Source organism: Ochotona princeps, chromosome 6 (genome assembly GCF_030435755.1).
Source record: "Ochotona princeps isolate mOchPri1 chromosome 6, mOchPri1.hap1, whole genome shotgun sequence".
Taxonomy (NCBI): domain Eukaryota; kingdom Metazoa; phylum Chordata; class Mammalia; order Lagomorpha; family Ochotonidae; genus Ochotona; species Ochotona princeps.
Genome location: NC_080837.1, coordinates 9717751 through 9742817, shown reverse-complemented (window position 1 = coordinate 9742817; position 25067 = coordinate 9717751). Strand labels below are relative to the sequence as shown.

General features: G+C 45.4%; 1 protein-coding gene across 1 annotated transcript in view; it reads right to left on the bottom strand.

The window, feature by feature from the left end:
* MTHFS (methenyltetrahydrofolate synthetase) overlaps positions 1 to 15246 on the bottom strand; it is a 44799-nt gene extending 29553 nt beyond the window's left edge. Inside the window, exons 1-2 of the mRNA XM_004578299.3 lie at positions 15069 to 15246; positions 11269 to 11530 (exon numbers count right to left, since the gene is read on the bottom strand). Of these exons, the coding sequence (XP_004578356.1) occupies positions 11269 to 11530; positions 15069 to 15185 (379 nt within the window). The 5' untranslated portion in view covers positions 15186 to 15246. The remainder of the gene's footprint in view (positions 1 to 11268; positions 11531 to 15068) is intronic.
* Positions 15247 to 25067: the final 9821 nt, after the last annotated feature.

The window sequence follows — 25067 nt, the reverse complement described above, 5'->3', positions numbered from 1 at the left end:
TGCACCTTCCAGCCTTGCGCCATGTGAAGACATGGATCTCCTCTCCAGAGGACATGGCGTTCAATGAGCCATCTTGGAAGCTGCGACCAGGTCCCCATGGCAGCATGTGCTGGACTCCCAGCCTCCAGAACTATGAGAAGTCACTCTGTTCTTTGTAAAAATCGCTCAATGTGTAGTAGTTTGTGATGGCAGCACAAGGTAATCAAAATAGGCCCACGTAAAAGGAGGGGAAAAGTTAAAACCTAAGTTGATAGAACTTGTCCCAAAGGAAGCTTAGACAGTGGACTCGATAAAGATTTTAAAACAAGCTGCTTAAAAAAAGGTTTTAAAGAAACTAAAGAAAATCATGACTAAAAAATCAAAAGAAAGTATAAAAGGTCTTAAAGAAATGAAAGAGAATTATGGCTGGAAAATTAGAAGAAAGCATGAAATGTTGCCTTACTAAATGGATGGTATCAACAAGGAGGTTGTTTTTACAACAGGAGGAGGAAGAGAAAGGGAAAGAGGGGGAGACAGGAGAAGGACTACTAAGATGATATCCTGCAATTGGAAAGTATGATTTTTATTCTTGTGTATAAAAGCACACCTTTACTGTGGTATAAAGTAGCAGACGCTTGAAAACATAATCACTGAGAATGTCTCATACTTCATGCCAAACACTCATGTCTGAATCAAAAATCAGGAGGCCCAATACTTCTCATCCAGGACCAAAAGCAAAGCAAGATACATCTGCACACATCATGGCTGAACCGCTGTCGAGAACAAAATGGCAGGAACGAGCTGAAAAGGTTGAAAGGGGAGAAAGTATCAACTGATTTGATATTGAACAAAACTCAAAAATAGAGGCAAAACAAAACACATTTCCAGACAAAGAAAAAATTGATAAACCTCTTGGGGGGAGGGGGGGACAAAAAACAAAAACAAAAAACCCTGCCCAAGCAAATCCCTTAAGGCTGAAAGGTAGTAACATCCGATGGAAAGGCAAAAGTCGCAGGAAAAACAGAAAGCACTAGGAAGGCTAACTATGAATGCAGGCAAAGAGTCTTTTTCCTTCTCTCTATTCTTTTCATGGCTAAATCTTCACCCTGTAAATCCTGGTATTCCAAATGTGCACTGAATCATGCCCCAGCCTAGAAAAGCTGTAGAGGACGGCCCAAGTCCTTGAGAACCTGTGCTCACGTCGGAGGCCCAAAAGCAGCTCCTGGCTCCTGGCTTCAGATCAGCTCAGCTCTGGCCATTGCAGCCACTTAGGGAGTGAACCAGCGGATGGAAGATCCTTCTCTCTGTATCGCCTTCTCTCTGTAAATCTACCTTTCTAATAAAAAGAAGTAAATCTTTACACCCCCCCCCCCAAAATGATATTTTTTTTAAGTAATGCTATATTGTTAGACTACCTGGGCATATTACATGACAGAAACAGAAGAAACAATGTGGCACCATGTAGGAGGAACACAGTGGCTTTATTCTACTGGAAGTGAGTGGATGCCTAATCAGAAGCAGACTGTGATAAAATTAGAGATGTAAACATTTGAGAACACACTAAACAGCCAGCGAGTAGAAGCTCTAGCTCTTCCACTTTCCACTTCTCTCTGAATGTCCTTCTCTGTCTCTCAAATAGGTATTTTCAAGGAGTCAGCTTTGTGGCAACATCACCAACATCAGCACACTCCACATAGAGCACCAATGCAAATCCCAGCTGCTCCGCTAGTTCTTTGCTAATGCTCCTGACAAGGCCGTGGGAGATGGCCCCTTCCACGCATGTGAGAGACCTGGGTGGAGTTCTGGACTCCTGATTTTGACCTAGTCCAGCCCCATTTGTTATGGCCCTTTGGGGAGTAAATTAGTGGAGAGACCATCTCTTTTCTGTCTTTTTCTGTCTCTCTGTGTCACTCTGCTTTCAAATAATTCTTAAATTTTTTTTCAAGAAAAAATAATAATTTAAACATAACTTGAAAATCAAGAATGGACAAGCATTTGACTTTGCGCCTAAGAAGCCAGGTAAGACATTCCCATCCCACATTCGAGTGCCCAGCTTGGACACCTGACCCCACCTGACATTCTGCGAGTGAATGCCCTGGGAAGCACTGTGACAGCTCCAGCGACTGGTTCCACTGGATACCTGCATTGAGTACCAGCTCACAGCTTTGGCAGAGGTCTGTGACCTTCCAAAAATGTGATCCATTATGAGGAGTCTTAAAGAGACATTTTCACTGATACAGGTAGTCAAAGAACTAGATCTTAGCTCTTGCCCATACAACAGATGGACAAGATGGAGGCCATCTCCAGTCTGGGGGTTAGAAAATCCCCAGGCCTGCTACAGGATTGTTGCATGAACTCTTGTGGAAAGAGAGGCTGAGACAGGCAGCAACACTGTCGCTGAGCAACAGAACCACAGAGGGTAAGGGAGAACTCACTGAGGGGGGGGGGGAGGGGAGAAAACCCACATTCTCTCACAGCACAGAAACTCATGCAAGTTTTTGCCACCCAACTTTGAGATGTAAGGGCCAGCTAAGAAGGAACTTGCTTTGTTTTCTGATTCAAACTGCCCTTTAAAACTCTGCCTCTTCTCTAAATTGAATGCATACGGAAGCATACGAGTCCATAAACCTAGTAAGGCATTTTAATGTCTTAATTAAAAGTCATGAAATAAAAATCAAATTGGAAAAGCAGCTTAAAACCTGAAGTTCTACATGAAGTGAGTTTTCAGTCACCTGGGTTAATGCTTTTCAAAGATACTTAAGTGTTCCATGATACACTCAATGATTCATTATGCTGGAGTGGAACATTTAACAGGCTAACCGCCTTGGCAAGAATACTAGGCCATAACCCCTAAGGAAGCACCTTTTAATCTTAATGGGCTGGGAGTTAACCAGAAGTAAATTACCACTCTCTGAAAACAGCATATATTCTAAAGTAGCTGCTGCAAAAAATATAAATAAATAAATAAATAAAATAGACAATTCTGGAACACTTCCAAGGAAACCTATCACGGGTACAGTTATCATTCACATGGAAGGTCTTACTGTAAATGAAAGTCAAAGTTTTTGTTCTTGCGTATTTTCTCAAACACAAAATAATTGAGAAAAGCTTGACTTCATCAATGTGTACAATCATTGTTAATGATCTATTGTTTAGAAAAAAGAAAGGGAAAAAGCTTAATTTCAGGACCAGTGTACTTTAAGAGATATAAGACTCGGTACAAGGTCTTCCTTGGGAAAATCTGACAAATGCTTCCAGGAGCACATTTACCAATGGTCGTTGCTCCGTGAACGATGGTTCTAACACAAACTGCCGTGAGGTGATGAAGCAACCCTAATGCATGAGCTGTTGAGAAAAGAAACAGCACTTCCAAGAGCACTGGAGTGGAACCCGAGAACTGCGGGACCTTGCATCACCATTAACAGCCAGTGTGTCCTTGCAGACAGACATCACCTGACCTCCCAACACTGCAGCTCCCCACCTGAAAACCAGGAAGACAATGTGAGGATTGAAGGGGTCTGTTCTGCCTTCCATACTTCCCAGGTCTACAGGCAGCACTCCCAACGTCCAGAGAGGGAGGTCATGCAGAACTCCATCACTGACATGACCCTAAAGTTCCAATCACTGGGGCAGGTGTTGTGGCATAGCATCTAAAGCTGCTACCTTCGATGCTGGCATCCCATATGGACGCTGGTACAAGTCCAGGCTGCTCCACTTGCTACCCAGCTCCCTCTTAATGCTCCTGGGAAAGCAGAGGAAGACAGCCCGAGTGCTTGGGCCCCTGGACCCACAACAGGAGATGTGGTAGAAGCTCCTTGCTCCTGGTGTCAGCATACCCCTGTCCTGTGCAATGCATCCATTCAGTAGATGGAAGCTCTCTCTGTCTGTTCCATTCTCTCTGTAATTCTGCCTTTCAAACAAATAAATACTTTGAAAAAATTACAATCACTTTGGGTTTATGTTTCCTCATGATCATTTACTTTGAAAGTTCAAATAAAATTTGTGAGGCAGATTTCTGAAATACATATTAAAGGTTTAGAAACACCACTTCCAGTAAGAATATGAGGTGACTGCTATAAATCATACAAAACCATGCAGAGTAATGACACATATTCTGTGGTTTAGTAAAACGGAAACAAACAAAAGATCTTCATGGGCATACTGATTGTCAACTGTGGTAATGTTATAGTCTCCACAGAATGTTACAGAAAATATCCACAGATTGTGCTATGGTCTGATCAGCAAATGGCTCCCATACATAGGCACAACCACAAAGTCCCAAAGCCAAGGGCCAATGGCACTAACGGAGTGTGGGCTGCATCCTATTATGGTGTTAAGGTAGTAGGGTAAGAGGGAGCACCTTGTGTCACTGGGGAGTGTCCTTGAAGGGCGGTTCTGGTGACAACGTTGAGTATGAAAGCTGAGTTGGGCTCAGTCACTCTCAGCCATTCCTGGCTTGCCATCCCTTCTCCACACACACTCCACCACTGCCATCCTCTGGCCTCACCAGACAGATATCAAACCAATGTGACCACCAGATCTCAGACTGTGACTCTCCAAAACTGTGAGCCAATGTACACCTTGTCTTAGGCATGTTGTCATGGAAGAGAAGAGCTGATGGACTCAGAATACATGGAGAGTGCTGGATGGAGGCAGCAGTTGGCACAGATCTAACCTGGCCCTCCAACTCAAGAAACACAACAGGCTTTCCGTCTATGTGCTCCTCCAGTACTTCTCTGGAAGGACACACAACAGGAGAAAGAACAGGGTCAGCATCTTCATTCCATCCAGGGCCCAGCTGCTACCTCAGTGCACCACTGCTTTCCACTATGCACCTGTGCAGAAAGCAGCAAGAGCCAAGGTGGGAACAGGTCACCCTGACATACGGAAGCTGCAGCCCTGTTTCTTGCTGTTCTTTTCTAGGGACCCAGTGCCCTGGATTCCTGACCTGCACTGTAACCAAGTCACAGCTTCCAACTTAGCAGGTAGACAGCTTCAGCAACCCATGGTTATCTTACCTCTACAGCTTACCAAAAACCAGTGCTGGCAGGAGACAAGTCCAGGATTATTCCTTCTGACAGCCCAGTCAGCCTCTGGTTGATGTCAGCCTTCACTCACAAACACCAAACTAAAAAGCCACAAGAGAAGTCAGTGCTATGGTGCAGAGGGTTAAGCTGCCGCCTGAGGTGCCAGTTCCCATTGGGTGCCAGCTGGAGTCCCAGCTGCTTCATTCCTGGTGCACCTGGGAAAGCAATGGGAGATGGCCCAAGTGCTTGAGCCCACATACCCACATGGGAAACCCACATGAAGTTCCTGGCACCTGGCTTTAGCTTGGCCACTGCTACCATTTGGAAAAGGAACCAGTGAAGAAATATTTTTTTCCTCTCTCAAATTTCATCTTTCAAGTAAATAAATAAATCTTCATAAAAAAAAAAAAAAGCTACAGTGTTTTATTAAACAGCAAATTCCAATATACAAAGGGTCTTCAGTTTAGGTAAAATGCATATTACAAAAAAAAAAAAAAACCCTATGCATGAGTTTCAGAGTGTTTGGGCACTAAAATAAACTTAGCCATTAATTCCAATTTTCCACAAACTTTTAAAGTTACCTCACAAGTGAGGAGACAGAAATTCAAAGCACATTGGCGACCGTCCCAAAGAAATACAGTTGAAAAAAAAGCAAAACTAGAATTCAAACACAGGTTGATTGATCTGTGTTTTCCATCGCTCTGGCCCAGCAGACCAGAGCAGCTGAAGAAGAGCTGGACCGAAGAGCAGGGAGAAGATACTGAGGAAGGAAGACCAGCAAAGCCCAGGAGATGCCTGCATGTTTGGACTGTGTCCAGCATTCCTTCTTAGGGCAACAATCAGCCAGCCAGAGTCATTTTCTGCTCAAGTACATGCATCTATTCAGCATGCAGACAAAGTTTTGAACCGGGTAGGTGACCTGTACCAAAATGTATTGTAAGTCGATTAATATGGACAGGAAACTGATGTGAAATTCATTCCAACAGAACAGCTATAAAGAATCAAAAATCATACACAAAGGGTTGTCCCAAAACTGGCATTAGAAAGAGACGGTGATAAAAAAAACATCACCAAAACAATCAGATAGCACTTGATAATAGGCCGGGTGGGAGAGAGATGAGGATAATTCTACATTCACAAATGGGCTACTCAAAGAAACAGGAAAAACACAGAGAATGGTAATAGTAAGAATGAATTTGGAAATGTTGAAATTGGGGGGCAATGGGACTCCAAGGCGTTCCACAGAAGCAGCAGAAATCTAAAAATTCATGACCGGCCAACTGCAACCACCAGTGTGTGTGTCGGCTGATATGGGTGACTGACATAGCCAGACCCCACACTGGCTGGCACACATAGGAGGTAGCTCTGGGGTCACCTCAGGTGAGGTTTATTTGGGGTCCCCCTCAACTGGACCACTGGACTCAAAACTCCATCTACTGGCAAAATCACAGGATCTGTGGTCTGACTGTGGAGTGTATGTGTCAGAATGAGTCTCCTCAGTGCCGAAGCCTGTGCAGCAGACGGCATGCCCAGATGCACATGGGGGATACGGCAGTTCATTGAGACCTGCAGAGGACATCTAATACCATAGCAGAGAATGGAGGGCAGAACAAATTGGACAACGCTCCCAGCCAAGCTTTGACAGCAAGTATCCAGGCGAGGGGAAATTCTAAGGTGGACTATGTCAGCCAATGGAACCTGGAAGGATTTCCTCAACCTTGGAGCAATGAAACCAACAGCATGTCAGAACTATCAAAACCAATTAAGCAGTATCCCAGAACATGCTCCACAATGGGGACCCTGGGATGACATCAAGTGGCCATTCCCCATCCCTGCGTACTGATGCAATGGGGCTGCTGGGAGCAGCCCTATCCCCTTTTCTCCTCCATTCTCACAGATACAGGAATTAACCAAAAAAAACTGGAAGCAATTGTCTTATCTACTGTCCCCTATTCCCATTCATATCAGTGGTTCACATGGGTGTGTATCCTTCTCAATTATGTAAACATCATCAAAAATAAATTTCTGAAAAATGAAACAAAAAAAAATAGCAGAGAGAACCCAGAGCTAGGTCAGGACAAGCCTGCCTGTGAGGACAACAGGCCAGTGGATCACACAGCGACAAGGACACAGGGTCACCCCGCTCCCTGCTGTGTCCTCCATGCACCTCACACAGACCATGCACTCAGTGGACACTTTCTGAATCAAGTGAAGAACTAGTCCTGAGCAACATCACAGCCCAGTCAGTTTTGCCTTGATGAACGCGTGCCTGGTTTATGCCTTCTGGGAGGCACGTCTAACCCCTAGGAGAGCAAGAAATGAGGTCAACTTAACATGAATGAAAGAGAACCAGTTTCAACCCCCTTAAAAGCAAGACTGTGAACATCTATAAGAGCTGTGTCCCCTACCTGTGCCTGACGCTATACCAGCCAATTACTCCAAAATGTTCTGGGGGAAGACCAGAAAGTATTCATGACTATCATTTACATCTCCAACACCCACCCAAGATGTGAATTCCCAAAAAGCCTCTAGATACATAAATTTAAAAAAAATCAATTCCAACAAAGTTATGACCACAAAGGACTTGTCATAGTCTATAGAATTCCAGAAATGACTGACCACAGAGGGGGTGATTTTTAACCATTTAGTATCTGTTCCCATGCAATCCCTCCAACCCTACCTTTCTTCATGGTCACAGTAAGGCCTCCATTGGTCAGGGGTTGGGCAGGTGAGACCCACGCATATGCCAGCCAGTGGTGTTCCCACCTATACTGACTGATTTCAGGATGGTCCGTGGGGGCACTGAGGGCCAGGATCAGGACTGTAGTGGGACTGTTGTAGACCATATGTGCTCTGTTCTGTGAGGCCACTAACACTCAGGACACTGTACAACCCAGAGCTGCCATGGCAACCATTTGGCATCAGAAAAGGAAGCCAACATAGGTGGCAGCACAGTCCAATGGCAGAGATAGACCAGCTTCCATGACACTGAGTCAGTCACACCTAAAATTGGCCAGCAACAAGGTGGCCAGTGGGTTAAGTGCCTGGAATGCAGTCCTGCCTCTACCTCCAATCAGGTGATGAGACAGCAGGTGATGGCCACAAGTCTGTGAGTTCCTGCCACCCACATGGGAGAGCCACCAAGATGGACTTCCCGGCTCCTGGCTTCTGCCTGTCCCAGTCCCAGCTATTGTGAGCATTTGGGGACTTAATCAGCAAATGGAAGCTCTCTCTCCCACTTCCCACCTGATGTTAAAAAGGGAGAGGGGGGCAGGGGAATCTTTAAATTCCTTCTATGAGCCAACAAATTTGCATCTTTGCTTAGCCAGGTTGAGTTAGATCATACACTTAGCAGTGCTAAGATCCCTGGTTAACCCAATTACCCAAGCAGTCCTCACTTTGAGAAAAAATTCAATTGACAGCCCCTCTGTATCATTTACCAAGCTGTTTATCTTGCTGTACACATCACAGAATGCTCCACAAGAGCTAATCGCTCAACCAAAGACATCAAAGCTCATGCCTTCCCAAGCTGTGATAATGTGAACATACTAGAAAGATAAATGGCCTACAAAGGCTACACCGAGGACACACTGAGCTCTGATCAGCTGATCTCAAACACCACGAAGGGAGATTTATGCTTTCACACTAAAGTGATCGCATATGAAACTGCTGATGCAAGAAAAGGTGCACGCGATGCTGGGAGATAACACCACCGATACATCTACAAACCGCGACAGACCGCTGCAACCCTCACCACAGCTCGCATGCCCTGGGTCCTGGCAACTCAGGCTGCAAGTATCTGCAGAGGCAAATACACAGCAGAAAAAGCCCCTCACACCACAAGCAGAGAAAAGCTACAAAGGAGCAAAAACACCAACCAACCAACCATAGGCAGGTTTTCTCCAGATCCAGAACCAGCTGTTCTTAATATTCAGTATCTCTCATCCGACACTTACCTCTGACACCTGTTACAGTCTGAGTGACAGTGACAGGCAGAGAGAGCTTTCATTACCAGTGCACTCCTGAAATGCCTGCAACAACAGGGCTGAGGCAGGCCAAAGCCAGGAACCCAGAACTTCATCTCCCACCAGGGTCTTGGCACTTGGGTCATCTCTTACTGCTTTGGAAGCGGAATCAGAAGTGGAGCAGTACTCCGGCGTGCGATGCCAACATCAAAAGCAGAGCTTTAACCTGCTGCACTATAACTATAGCCCCACTTAGTTTATTTATATTTGTTTTTTGTCTCCCCGGCTAAATGTGAATCCTTCGAAGTCCAGAACCTTACTCTTCTAGACCTAAACAGTATCTGACATGAAGCTCGGGAAATGTCTGCTGGCAACAATCACAACGTTGACTCTTCCCCTACAGTGACTTTATCATATAATAAATCATCGCATCCTCCTTGCTTAAAATTTGTCACAGTGGCCACTTATTGAGTAGCTCAGTAAATGTGCTTGACACAAACCGTACACACAGGACTTGGCTCAATGGTTTCCCAATCAGGGAGTCAAGAACAAAAACCCTGGTTCTTCCTTACTCTTCCCACCACTATGCTTGAATGGACGCAGAACACACACGTGACCGTGCCATGCAGACACCTTTGGCTCAGTCTCAGGACAATGCCAAGGGACCGAGTGTGCTAAAGGCAATGGGCTTGTTACCAGAGTGATACCGGCTTCTGGAGGAGATGGCGCAGAATTTCACTAAGCAGACAGTTTACAGAGCGGATGCAAGCACTACAGCTGCAATCAGGAATGACTCTCGGGCCCTACAATCGTAATCTGAGCCACTCAGAGCCTACACCTGTCTCCTTTCCTTATCTACAAGGGAAAGAACCTCCAGAGACAGCCCATCCTCTCATGGTCTGAAAATGCTTGCAGTCCTTCCCCTTGAAGAAGTGACAGAGCTGTACAAGGCTTGCACCCACCTGCTCTAATGATACACGCACTACAGAGGTAGATGAGAATGTACTTTCGGTGTCCAGGCACCTACAAAAGCCCAGGCTGGCTTAGTAACTTGTGGAGAGAAAGTCTGAGGAGCCAAGTACACGATCCCTCTATGGCTTTGAGCCCTTGATGCTGTCCCCTTCCATTCCATCACCCTGACTTGCTGTCATCATTCTGCCACGTGTGAAGCGCCTGAAATTGGCAGACGGCCGCACCAAGTCCTTCTGGGGCTTCCTTACAACCACGTAAGTCTTGGTCACTTAGCTCTAAGATGGCCCTGAGACACCATATTACAAAGGGGACCCTCTGAGCTTGTCCGCCTTGAACTCTTTGATGACTTGATAATGAAAAACTCTTTCAGTGGACTGTTGGCCAGAAAGCAGCATAAAAAAAGATGCAGTTGTAGAGAAGGCAGAGTAGGATTGGGAACCTGGGAGACATTCGAATTGGTGGAACCTCTGACCATGAAGCAAGAAGGACATGAACAATGAAGATGACGAAATGCCTTGCTAAAAAGTGTGCATTTCACCAAGGGCAAGAAGGAGTCACTGTGAGGCTTGAAGCAGGAGCACAAAGGGTTACAATCATGTTTTAGGACTCCTGCTCAACCCCCTTGCAGACAACAGACTGAGAGGAAGGGAGAAGGCAAGACGTGGCCAGGAAGAGTGGTGATGAGGACAGCATGACAACCTAGACTGCAGCAGCGCGATGGGGCTGCAGGTAAGTGGGCAAATGCAGTACACAGTCCATCAGGGTTTGTGAACACAGGCTTTAGGACTTGGCCCCCGGTACGTGTAGGACCTGGGAGGAGGGAGGAGTTCAGGAGGGCCTGGAGACTTCTGGCCTGGTCAGTTGGACAGCTGGTGGTGCTTCACATGGAGCAGGACATGGCAGTCAGAGTGGAAGGGAGCATGTTGCATTTGAGACATCATGAGACATTTAAGAAGAGATGTCTAGAAGGTACTGCCAGACCCAAACTGCAGGTGTAACGGTTCATTAGCATTAACAGTTATGCACTCATTAGAACCCAAAGCAAACCATGAGAAATGGTAACATTACTGAGGTGAGGGGGAGAATATATCATTCAACCCCCCAAGATTAGGGCAGGAATCTAGGAGAAGGCAAAACCTTGGTATGTGACTGCTACAGTTTATATGTCATAGCTTACAGAAGGTAATCACCTGCCCAGCATGAGCATATGAGTGTTACAGACTAGAAACACAAGTTCATCCCTATGGGAAAAGCAGCTTCCATTGACCCTAATATGACAGGTGGCTCAGAAGTCTGAAAACTGTCGCTTACACCATCACACTCACCCGTTGACAAGGCCTCCTCCCGGGCATCACTCTCGCTGGGCTGATGGATGTTCCACGATGTTTTGGGAAGTAAGGAAATTTCTTCTGGTGATTCCAGTTTCACCATATCCATGTGATTGCTCTGAAATCGGTAGCGAGGGATAAAGCAGGTTTTGCCTTGCCGGAAAATATCCTTGATGATCTCCTCCGTTTCGATTTCATCCGGCATGCTCAGAAAGATGGAGATCCTTTTCGACTGCTGATACTGACTATGGGCAAGCACCTGGGTGGGAAATGAGAGCAACAGCATTTGCCACTATGATGTCTGTAAAAGCCAGCAACTCCTCTTAACAGTTCCCCTTCTGAAGTCTCAGCCTTCTCCAAGTTCTTGATCCAAATGCAAATGGAAAGCATTACAACAGGTCAGAGAATGGCATGACCTGAAACCTGACTTTTAATCCCGAACCCATCTCTTATTTCCCCTTTCCAGCACACACATACATTGAAAAGCTCCAACAGAGACCAACTGCTCCCCAGGCTTGACTTGCCATCGACCCTGGTTAACAGCCGTCTGTCATCTGACACTCGTCCCTGGAGTTCTGCTTTATCACACCTCTGAACCTGGGCTCCTACACACACCTCCAACCCTTCCATTGTCAGGTATCTCGACTCCTAATCCCTACCCATTGAAGCCCCACTCAAGCCCTAACTTCTCTAACTTCTGCAGGATCTTCAAGACATTGAGAGAAACTCTAAACAATTGTGTACTGCCATGAATTAATGGCTAGTTGTTTCATGTGCCCTAAACATAGCATCCCTAATCATTCTGTGAGCTTACAGGGACAGAAAACATCCATTGCAATTCTCTCTTAGCGCTACCATTTCTGTCCTGAAACACTTCTGTTCAAATGAATGCTAAAATGGCCACAGCGGTAGCAGGGTAAGGGGATCCTAATGGAAGGATCCTAACTCAGCAGTCATTCCCCAGCAGCAGAAGGGAGCTGAGCTCAGCTTTCCAGAACAGTTTGCCACCTCGAGAACCTCCCAGACACAAAACACAGCCTCAGCTCTGCTTCTTCTTCCTTTCTTTGTATGTCCTTGCTCGTTCCCCAAGCTGAGATGCAAAAGATGCTGAAAAGCTAACTTATGACTGGCACATAGGTAACAGGTGCAGAGGGTCAAGTAAGTCATCATAAAAAGGAAACAGACATGAGGCAGATACAGTACATGAAGCCAGTGCTAAGGAAGGGTGTTAGTTCCTGCCTTCTGAAGAGTTACCAGGCTGTTAACTGCCTAAAATAGGCAAAGCCAATGAAAATGCAAAATCCAGACCCTGCATAGGCCCGGGGCTTTTGAGAAAGCTAATGTCTTTCTAGAAAATCAAGAGCTGAATAAGAAGCCAGTAAACATCAGTTTAAAATTCAGTGCGAGACTGTGCATGCACACTGATCTTTCTTCCTCAAATCCCATTTATGTGAGAGTAAAAAAGTCCAAAAAAGGAAAATCCATGACAGCGCTGAGACCAAGAAAAGAGGGATTTGACTAATTGCTGTAAGACAGAGGTGATGGGAAAGCAGCAGGTCACACCACTCTGAAAGACGTCATCTTTCTTCCTCACCAGGAAGAATCCACTCTTCCTTCAGAGTCTCAAAGCCACCACAAACGGCAGAGGAAATCCCTACTAATTGTCATAACTCCATCTGCAAAGCCAAAACACAAGATAGAAGTATTGGACGGGAAAAAAAAAAAACAAGAAAATGTGTTAGAAACTGAGATAATTAGAGAAATACAAAGTTTTTTTTTTATTATTATTAAAGTTCTAGTTAGTTTCTTCAGACAAACTCAGGAACATACTTGCATCTGTATAACAGCAGACGGCTTTGGGAGAAGCAATTGGAGAGTTCCTTAATCACCACGTTAAAATTTTGATTGGCAAAACAGGAAAAACTCAAGGCCTGCCATAGATGTGGCTCAACTGGCTAATCCACCCTCTTCAAGCACCAGCACCCCATGTAGGTGTTGGTTAGTGTCCTGGCTGCTCCATTTCCCATCCAGCTCCCTGCTTGTAGCCTGGGAAAGCAAAGGAGAACAGCCCAAAGTTTTGGGATCCTACACCAGTGTGGGAACCCCAAAGAAGCTCCTGGCTCCTGTCTGTGATGGGCTCAGCTCCAGCCAATGCAGGCACTTGGGGAGTGGACCAGCAGATGGAAGATCTTTCTGCCTCTCCTTCTCTCTGTAAATCTGCCTTTCCAATGAAAATACTACTTTAAAAAAAAAAAAAACTAGGGGAACACCTCAGAGTACAAGAAAAAACAAAATGAGAAAAAATGGTAAGAAACATGGAAGTTCAATTTGGGATTTTTATTATCTAATTAACAAGAATTTCAGACAGACATGGAAAAAAGCACAAAGACTTAATAAAGAGATCTTGTTCTCAATAGACCAAGGTAAAGTCTGAAATTTAAACTATCAAATATGAAGATAAAATATTTTCTAAAGTATTTAAAAGTATATCCAGCCCAATGAATGTTTGTTTGAGGATATACTCCAAAGAAGAAAAAGGAAAAAAATCCAAGAAAGAGGAAGACACTGGACTCCAGAAACAGCCCTCACTTAATGATAAGGAAGAAGCCCACCTAATTGAGTGGACAATGAGCCAGAAGGCAACCATACCAGAAGGAAACTTGAAATCGGAGTGCCCTCTGAAAGGAAGTGGAGTCAACAAACAAGAAAAAAAAAAGAAGGCAACCAAAAATTCCAGGGGAAAAAAATACAGACCTAAACTAGATATATATTGTGAATAACAACAAACTAAAACACGGCATGATTTTGAGCAACTACAGAGTGACAGAAAATCAAAATACCTGGTATGGATATTATGTGACAACATTCCTCTACTAGCCACATATATTTAGTGACATCAAATTACATACCCTTCTCTTGCATGGTCAATCATACAATGTGGTTCTACAATGAATATACTATATATCTCATATGGAGGATTGCCGCTAGGACACTGAGAAAATTCCAAAATAAAGGGTTCCAGGCCCTATTCAGAAATGCAAACGACTCATCTGTGAAAACCTGTTGGATCATGGAAAAAAACACTCCAAGGAGGATAGTGGCTACAAGCACACAGCTCTGACTGAAGGCTGTGTTTCAGCAGAAATAGGCTGTCCCGCCTACCAGTCCATAACAGTGTGTTCAGTAAATCTAGCTCTGCTCACTGTGACTGACCTGATGGGTTCTTGCACCACCAGCAACTACAGCCACAACGGTCACTCAAGTGACCTATTCAATAAAATTCTGTCAACACTGTGTACTAGAGCTTCAAGCCTGAAAATATTGCTGAGTAAACTCATTATCGTCCCAGTTTAAGACTTAAAACAACCTAATATAATGGCGTGGGTCAGAAACGGGCAACTGGAAATAAAAGTGAGGAAATGGGCACGAATGTCCTCAGTTTTAACACTAGCTGAGAGAGAAACCTTGTCATCTCCACCAGAACTTTGTTCTCACCCTGCTCTCTCTTCATTAGCCCCACTAAGGGCTTCTCAGGTGTCTTTCATCCCAGAGAGAGCGCTGACACCAGACGGCCACCAGTACGGCAGGGAACCGCAACAACCACCCTCACACCCTCTTCCCGCCATTGCGCCCGGAAGCTTTCCTGAGGGACGTGTGCGCGCGCCGGCGAAGCGTGCCCGGGACGGAAGGACGAACGTGCACGCGCAAGGCCGCAGGCGCCTGCGCAGATCCGCGAGCCCAGGCCGCCCGGGCTTTGGCCACTGGGTCCGCTGAGGAGTCGTCTCCCTTGCTCGCACCTTCTGGGTCAGCACACGGGACTGGCGCAGTCGCTCCTCGGAGCTTATACCCCGCAGACGCTGCTTCAGCTCGGCCCGCAGGCTCCGCTTGGCGCCGCTCACAGCCGCCGCCGCCATCACGCCCCGTCCCGCCTTGGGCGCGTGGCCGCGGACCTGGCCGCTCTCGGGGAGGGTCGTCACGCCCCCGGCCCGCCTCCCGGCCCCATGGCGACCCCGCCCTCCCGTCCTCACGGCAGCTGAAGGCGCCCCGGCCCGGTTCCTGGCCAGCAGGATCACCCGCCTCGCGCCTGCTGGGCCAGCGACGTGGAGCCTGCCGCCCGCCGGGGCGTTAACTACGGGACTAAGCTACCAGAAACTCAGCCAGCCACGCTTCTGGGTCCCTCGCAGGCGTTCAGGTGTGCAGTCCAGGGACACTGGGCGCTTGAAAGATGTACACTATGGTGGGACAGTGGGCCCCTACTGGTTCAAGGGCAAAAGACTCCCTGCCACGCACGTTCCTCTCCTTTCCGTTCTTCGTGGGTGCGTTGCTGGTGAACTGGACACAGCGAGTGACTCGCCCACGTGGGCCAGGAGGCCCGCTCCCCACTGGAGAACTTAAGACCTGCAGTCAGTTACCCTGTTCCCTACAATCCTGCCATCTTATCCTGACGGTTTCACTTGCAGCTGGATAACAACATGGTGACAGCAGGGAAGGTCTGCGTTCGCTTTACCCGACATCTCCAGCCAGCAATCCAATGAAAATCTGAGGTAATTTTTCAGTGGATAAAGGTATTAAGCATTTAAGCAATTACAGACTAGCATATGGAAATGTAAACAAATTGAAGAAATACACAAATGAGTCCCTTGGCATAGAAGGGAAGCACAAAAATAGACCCAAACCCATATAGAAATATAATACGTGCTGAAGATAGCAACTCAGATCACTGGGACAAGTACAGACTCTTTAATAAATGATGCTGGAACAACTGGATAGCAATTAAAATATATGTATAAATCTGATCCTCACACCATGCATTAAAAAAACTTCAAATGCATTGTAATTTCTTTTTCATTATGATGTAGAGAAAAGTTTTCTCATTATGAATTAAAATCCACCAAATGCAAATTTGGTGGTATTAAAACAATACATAAAGACCACTGACATTCTGAGAGTAAATCTACTACAAACAACAAGCTAATCTCTCTGTGATGTAAATGCCCTAGCCCTTAGTCCACTGTGGCCTGCTATAATAGTAACCTGAGACTGGGTAGTTTATAAGGAACAGAAATGGGTTGGCTCCTGGTTGTGGGAGCCAGGAAGTCCCAAGATGGCATATGGCAAAGGCCTTTCAGAAAGAACTCACTCCCCAGTGCCAGCATTAATTCACGACTAGGGACAGACCCTGATAGCCTACTTGTCTCCTGAAGGTCTCACTTTGTAAAACAGAAAATAATGGTTACAGTTCAGTTGAGTTTTGCAGGGCATGAGCCTTCAAACCGCAGCAGCGAAGAACTCAGAAAGCTGAAATACAAGATTATTAGGGGAAAAAAAAAATCCCAAAAGACTTCAAATTGAGGGGAAGAGAAGTAGTGGAACAGCCTCTGTTCATGAATGACACTATCGTGTATCTACAAAAACCCCAGGGAATCCACGCAGACACACAAAGGAAAGCAGCATAACTAGTAGGAAATTTGACAAAACTTCAGGGCTCCACATCCGTAAGCAAATACATCTCTTCTTGCTTAGTGTTCTTCCCACTGGCAGATGTGAGAACTGGGAGGGGGTGCAGGACAGGCCAGTTAGGCCACAACATCAGCCAGTTCACATTAGTGCCAGGATTGGGGGTAGTTCAGGCTGGGCTAGGCTACAGCACCCACCAGCATGACCTGGAACTGGAGGCAGACCAGGCTGAAACCGGCTGTAACACACGCTAGTGAATGCTAAGGTGAGGTGAGCCATGCCAGACTGGGCTGAAGCACCCACAAGCACACATAAGACCTGAGGGAGGGGGCAAGCCTGGGAACTGCCTGGGCTCCCTGCTGGGCCACTGCTCCGGCTGATAAGTGGGAGAGCTGGGACTAAGGACAAACCAAGCTGGGCAGGGCTACAAAATCTGCTGACCTGCATATGAACTGGGTTAGGGGAGAGCCACGCTGGGCTAAACGACCATATCCACTGGTGCATGCATGAGCCAGAGTAAGTCTGGTTGGGCTTTGCTACAACATCGGCTAGCAAATATGTCAGACTGGAATATAAAACCACCTGGAAAGTACAACCACCTGGAAAGTACAAGAATGGACCTAGTAGGGAAATTGTGGGCTCCCCTCTGAGAGGTCTGCAACTCCCACTGGTGAGCATGAGAACCAGGGCTGGGGGCAGGCCTGGCTGGACAGGCAGCGGCACCCACTGGCATGAGTTTGGGCTGGACAGTGGGGCTGAGCTAGGCTCCAACACCCATTGATGTGTACAGAAGCCAAATGGGATGACGGACAGACTGGACCAGTCTGTTGTAAATACTGGCAAGCACAGGAACAAGATCTGGGGGTGGGTCTGGTGGGCATCATTGGGGCCGCTCTGACTAGGCTATGGTTCCAGCTGGTATGCGTGATGGCTGAGTGTGTGGTGGGCAGGCTTAGGCTGGGTCTTGGCATCTATTAGTTTGAGTATGAGATGGGGCTAGATTGAGTATGACATGGGGGTAGATACCGAACTGACCAGGTGACTACAATCACCAGTGTGCGTAAGCTGGTATGGGTAATGGAATTAGCTGGACCTCGCACTGATTGGCACACACATAAATCAACTCTGGGGTCACCTCAGGTGAGATTTCTTTGGGGAACCTCCAACTGGATCCCTGGATTCAGACTCAGATTTTCCCAACCATAGGGAAAATCACAGAATCTATGTACTAACTAGAGTGCATGTGTCACAACTGGGTCTCCATGGCTGTTGAGGTATGTGGGGTGGATGGCATGCCTAGATGCTCCTAGGAAACATGACAACCACTCCATTGAGATTTGCGAAGGACGTCTAGTACCATGGAGGGCACAACAAATTGGACAGCTCTCCCAGTCAAGCTTTAATAGCAAGTATTAGGCAAATCAAGACTCTAAGGTGATCTATGTCAGCCAATACACGTTGGAAGGTTTCCTCAACCTTGAAGCAAAGAAATCAACAGCATCTCAGAACTATTGAAACCATTTAAGCAGTATCCCCAGAACATGCCCCACACTGGGGACCCTGGGATGACATTGGGTGACTGTGCCCCATTCCCAGGTTCTGATATGGTTGGGATGCTGGTAGCAGCCCTCTCCCCTTCTCTCCCCACTTTCCCCAGATACTGAAACAGAAAAAAGGAGATTGGAGGCCCTTGTCTCATGTACTTTCCCCCATTCCTCAACCCTCCCCACCCTAATCAGTGGTCCACAGGGGCATGCATCCCTCTCAACTATGTAAGCATCATCAAAAATAAAATGAATTTATTATTCATGGTTAGTCTTTGCCTTGCATGCACCAGGATCCCATATGGCTGCCAGCTCATGTCCCAGCTGCTCCACTTCCCATCCAGTTCCCTGGTTATGGCCTGGGAAAGCAGTAAAGGACAGCCCAAAGCCTTGGATCCCCATACCCACTTGGGAGGCCTGGAAGAAGCTCTTGGCTCTGGCTTTGGATGGCTCAGTTCTGGCCATTGTAGCCACCTGGGAGTGAACCAGTGGACGGAAAATCTTTCTCTCTGTCTCTCCTCTGAAAATCTGACTTTCTGATGAATAAATAAATAAATATTTTTTAAGATTTATTTATTTTTATTACAAAGATATACAGAGAGGAGGAGAAATAGAGAGGAAGATCTTCCGTCTGATGATTCACTCCCCAAGTGACCGCAACGGCCGGTGCTGTGCCAATCCGGAGCCAGGAGCCAGGAACTTCCTCCAGGTCTCCCACATGGGTGCAGGATCCCAAAGCATTGGGCCGTCCTCGGCTGCTTTCCCAGGCCACAAGCAGGGAGCTGGATGGGAAGTGGAACAACCGGGATTAGAACCAGTGCCCATATGGGATCCTGGTGTGTTCAAGACAAGAACTTTAGCCACTAGGCCACGCCGCCAGGCCAAATAAATAAATCTTTAAAAAAAAAAAAAAAGGAAGGAAGAAAAAAAAAGAAAATGCAAGGAACCAAGAATAGCTGAAACAATGTTGAAAAGGAACATAATTGGAGAATGCACACTTTTCAATTTCCTAAGATAGTACAAAATGACAATAATCAAATCAATGGGGTACAGGCTTAGGGATACCCTGAGTGATAGTGTCAATATATTGTTTTTTTTTTTTTTAATGAATGCCCACGATATACCTATAGGGAGAGAATCATATTTTTAAACAAATGATGCTAGAGCAACTGAAAAGGATTTGGGACCCTACCTAATACCGCATTCAGTTTAACTCAAGATAGATCAAAGACTTAAGCATGAGAGCTAAAATGCTCAAACGCTTAGAAGAAAACCTAGGCACAAATCTCTGTCACCTTAAACTAGGCAGTGGTTGCTTAGTTATCCCACCCAAAACACACGCACTAACAAAAAAAATAAAATAGATAAGTTGGATTTCTTCGAAATTGAGACATCTGTTTATCAAAAACACTATCAAGAGAATGACAAACAACTACAGAAGGAGAGAAAACATTTGTACGTCTTATATCTGATAACAGACTGCCATGAAAACATATAAAGAGCTTTGCAATTCAATAAAAAGACAATCCAATGTAAGTGAGCCAGAAACTCTTGTTGAATCTTCCATGTAAGAGCTATAAATGACCAATAAGTACATGAAAAACGTGCATCATCCTGAGTCATTGGAGAAGCAAACCAAAACCACAGAGGAGATGTCACACCCATCATGATGGGTGCATCAAAAAGGAAATAACATGTTTTGCCACAAAATGATACCACTACTTTATAGAAGCAGCTTAGAAGCCTCTCAGAAAGTTAAAGGTGGAATTAAGATAGGACCTAAGAACTCCAATTACTGCAAATGGACCTAAAGAGAATTAAAATGCGTTCACTCGAAAATACGCGTGTGGATGTTCAGAAAATGTTCACAATAACGAAAAAGCACAACAGGCCAAATTCCTGTTAACTGATGAATGCACAAACAAGGATTGGTGGATCCACCCGCTCGAATGGTAGCCAGCCATGAAAAAGCATAGAGATCTGAAACATACCGTAATATACATGGACCTTACAAATAGGAAGGAAGCCAGATGTGGGCAGACCACAATTATACGGAATGTCCAGAAGTGACAAACCCAGAGAAACAGGAAGCAGAGGGTCCCATGGTATGTCTCAATGGCTAAGTTTCAAGTGCCAGGATCCCATATGGGCACTTTTGTGTCCTGGCTGCTCCATTTCCCATCCAGCTCCCTGCTTGTGGCTCAAAAGTCAAGGATGGCCCAAAGCCTTGGACCCCTATACCCATTTGAGAGACCTGGAAGAAGCTCCTGGCTTTAAATCACCTCAGTTCTGGCTGTTGCAGCCATTTGGAGAGTAAACCAGCGGATTGAAGATTTTTCTCTCTTCTCTCTGTAACTCTGATCTGCCTTAAAAAAAAAAAAGAAAAGAAAAAATAGGAAGCAGACTACTGGAAGCGTTTGCATAGGACACGGGGTGTCTTTTTGAAATGATGAAAATGTTGCAAAGTTAGTTTCTGATAGTTACACAATACTGTGAATTTTCTAAAAACCCCTAAGATGTATATTTTGAACAGTAAATTTAATAGTATGTGTTGCAAAAAGTAGAGCTTGGAATCTGACAGGAAAGAGCTGGCATGGATTGGCTCATGCCTCGCTGGGTGGGACACAAAGATTAGTCACTCCTCACCATGGTGTTGGGGATTTTCCCGCACACCCCCCCAAAAAAAAATGTTCTGCACCTTAATTGTCGACAAATGTCTTGTTAGAGTTACAAGCCAGTCTAGATTATCCTAAAATCTGCCAAGATCAGCAAAATTATACTTCAACACAACAAATGGCTAAATACTAAAATGAAATAGACACGAGACAGCTGAATGGTACCTTTTAGCCATTTTAAGGTATATAGCAGCCGGTCCTGTATATAAACTAAAATTGAAATGTCAATGAGCTAATCATAGGTTGTGGTTAAGAACTTGCTTTGTTTTTTTTTTACATACTGGCTACTCAAAACCATGTCAATTCCATAATGTTGCAAATTGCTGTTGATGTTATCTTGGGACTCTTAATTGACTGGGATGATATTCTACCAGCTCTAACTTCGGACCAGAAGTGCTCTCCCCAAGAAACTGTTCAACCCGTCTGGACAATAAGTAGCTGGACTCTATGCTTGGTGTACGTTTGCAAGGAAAGAATCTTGATTGAATTTGAACTGTAATACTGCATCAAGGTGGAGGAATCCACCAGGGGGGAGGGGCGTGTGGAGGGGTGGGGGGATTCCCAGAGCCTATGAAACTGTCACACAATGCAAAATAATTAATAAAAAAAATAGTATGTGATGCATAAAATTATGTAAACGCTCAGTTTCGGGGAAAAAAATACAGTAAGATAAACCAAAAGCAACATCAAAGAATGGGTGGGAACAAGGTGAATAGAACTAGAGATGCTGGCAAAGCGGGTTAAGCCATATGGGCAGTTGCTTAACTCCTAGTTGCTCTACTTCCGATCCAGCTCCCTGCTTATTGCCTGGGAAAAGTAGCAGAAGATAGCCCTAAGATTTTGATCCCTGTCACCCATGTGGGAGAACTGGATGAGTTCCTGGCTGCTGACTTTGGCCTGGCCCAGCCCTAGCTGTTGCCACCATTTGGAGGAAGCAGAGGGGTGATTCAGTGCATCTGAGCTGGATTACAGGTGTCTGGAATCAGCATAATGAAATGGGTGAGGAAGAAGAGTACTTGCTTACACAGCTTTAGAAAACAATAATTTTGCTTGTTAGAAGGCTAAAGACTAAAATAACTTGATACAAATAATTGTAGTTTGTAGTTTAGTGTATTTGTTTTATACACAAGTATTACCAATTATGGAACTGTTGTATCTTTGTTCTGGAATTGAGCAAATGAATAGATTTATCAAGTCAGGGATACCTGGAATGACTGTTGTGGTGCTGGGGTTGTAGGCATTGGCAGGAACTCATGGTGTTTGGTGTGGTCCTTTACAAAATTCATGGAGAATGTAGCTGAAGGATAAATTTATTTTTGGTGCACAACATTTTAAAATTCATGTACATGAGGGATGTGGGAAGGGGGAAAAGTGTATTACAATAAAAAATTACAGGGTCGGCATATAGACATAGCAAGTTAAGCTGCCACCTGCAGTAAGGGCATCCTGTATGGGTTCCAGCTCAAGTCCTGGCTGTTCTACTTCTAATCCAGCTCTCTGTTCATGACCCAGGAAAAGGTAATAGAAGATGGTCCAGGTGCTTGGGCTCCTACCACCCATGTGGGAGGCGTAGGTGAAGCTCCTGGCTCTTGGCTGGCTCCTAGCTTGGCCTTGGCTGAACCCTAGCCATTGTAATCATTTAGAGAGTGAACCAGCAGATGCAAGATTTCCTCTCTCTCCCTCTCCCTCTTCTCCCTTTCCCTATTTCTCTATAACTCTGCCTTTCAAATAAACAAGTAGATCTTTTTTAAAAATTGATTTGACAGAAGCATGCAATAAGAGAAATCATGGGTAGAATCTTGGAAATTTTAATTAATTCCACGAGTAAGTCAACCAACATTTACTGCAGAGAGAATGTGGTGCAGCAGTTAAATCCATGCTCAGGATGCTCACATTTCCTATTGGACTGTTTGATTCACATCCCATTCTGCTTCTGATCCAGCTTCCTGTTAATTTGCACCATGCAGGCAGCAAGTACTTGAGTCCTTGCCACCCATATGGGAGACCAGGTGGAATTTCCAGCTCCTGGCTTTGATCTGAATCAGGTTTGGCCATTTTGGATTTAGGGTGTGAACCAGAGGATGGAAAAGATTCTCTGTCTCTCTCTCTCTGTCTCTCAAATTTAAAAAAAAATAAATAAATTGTAAGAACATGTTTACAAACCCTCTATTCAGCAGACTGCTAATTCATCCATCTCCTAGTCATTACACTCTCCTGCTGCTAGGTCACACCTCTCCCAGCTGTAGCCCTCTAAGAGAGCTTCTAACCATACTGTCTTCATAAAAAACAAACAGAAAAAAAACCTCCTTCAGTAAAACACTACTTGGGACGCAAGGCTTCTCTTAGCCTGGGATGCCTTTTCAGCTCCATTCCTTTCCACTGACCATCACAGGCCTCTGTGCTCATCTCAGCTCATCTCTGTGTTGTCATTCCAGATGAGGAGACTTCCAGAAGTTCATAGGACATGGGCCAAAAAGAAAAATTGGGAGCAGCCATTTGGCTTACTGGTTGAGATGCCCATATTCCACACTGAAGTGCCCAAGTTCAATTCCTGGAGCTTCAGCTCCTGATTCCAGCTTCCTGCTGATGCAGATCCCCAGAGGCACCGGTGATGACTCAAGCAGTTGAGCCCTGCTGAGCCACAGTGATCAAATATGCTGCCCAAGGGGCTGTAGGTGATACTCAAAGGACTCTGCATCTCCAGGGCAGAAGGGAGGGTAGGTACTTAAAGAGAGCGAAAGGGTTGCACAGTTATAAGACAAATTTCTCTTGCATTGGAAGGAAGGGTGGAAAAACCTAGCTGTGAAGAAGAACTTGAAAGAACAAAATATCAGAGGAAGACTATTTCAGGTTTTTGCTAAGTGGATGCCATGTAAAACCCCCTCTGACAAAACATTCAGGGGTCCAGATTGCATGACTGTTTAAGTGAATTTAGGGTGGAGTGAAGGGGGATACATAAGGCTGATGAGTATAAGATGAAAAAAAATGCAGGATGAAAGGAGAATTGACATCCAGGCGAGGAGAACCAATGATAGCAGGTATTACATATTAAGTCTACCAAATTCAGAGATCATTCTGAATCCTTTACATATTGCCATGTTTCTCAAAACCAACCAGGAAATTGGTGGTATTAGAAGCTAGGAAACAGGTTTGGAAACCATTAAGTGTCTTAACCCAAGTCATACTGCTGTTGTAGGAGCCGCAATCTAATCCAAGATGGCAATAACCCACCCTCCACTGCCTTCCCTGAGTAGAATACACTACCAGGATCATGTTTCACAATCTTCTGTCTTCTCCCTACTCAGCACAGGGTCATGGTGGGCTGGGCGTTGAGTCGGTGGTTGGAGGTTGTGATCTGAGCCAAAAAGGTAGGAGGGAATTTAATGAAACAAATAAAATCACAAACTGGTGATGGGAGTTCAGATCAAGAGAGGAAGTGCTATTATCCTCTTCTTGATCAAACTGTAACATGTTTGTAGAGTGACTTGGCAAGCCATGGTAATGGCCAAAGTGTCATCAGGGAAAATCCCTTGACACTCCCCACCCCACCCACCCAGCCATGATATCGGCCTGTGTTACACTTCATTTCAACAGACTTTGTGAGAGTTAAGTGCATGGGACAGGGACAATCTATGGAAGTGAGAGGAAAGACGGGTAGAGTTTCTATCATGGAAGGTAAAAGAAGCATTGAATTCCCATGTGGTATCCATGATCTCATTCTTACACTTACAAACCTAAACCAGTTTTAGTGTGCCAAAATACCATTCAGGATATCAGCCACTCCTCCAAATCTATGGAATCCAAGTCAGTATTTCAACATGATCTCTGGATGGTTATTATTCCTACTGAGCTTTGAAAAGCACCAAGGAGACCAGCATTTACCTGAAACACCAACTCTCAGGAAGAAATAAAGACATGCCAACTGTGACTTGGTCAGCGGGCCTGAAGCAGTCTGTCCATTTAGACGATTCAGGAAGTTGCCTAATGACACCCACTTCCCCACAAGCCCCACCCTCACCTCTGGGAAGTGACTTTTCTGGCTATAATCCGGAGACAGAGTCAGCAAATACTGGGGGAAAGGGTGAGTAAGAACTTCCCACGGAAATTGTGGCAGAGAGTT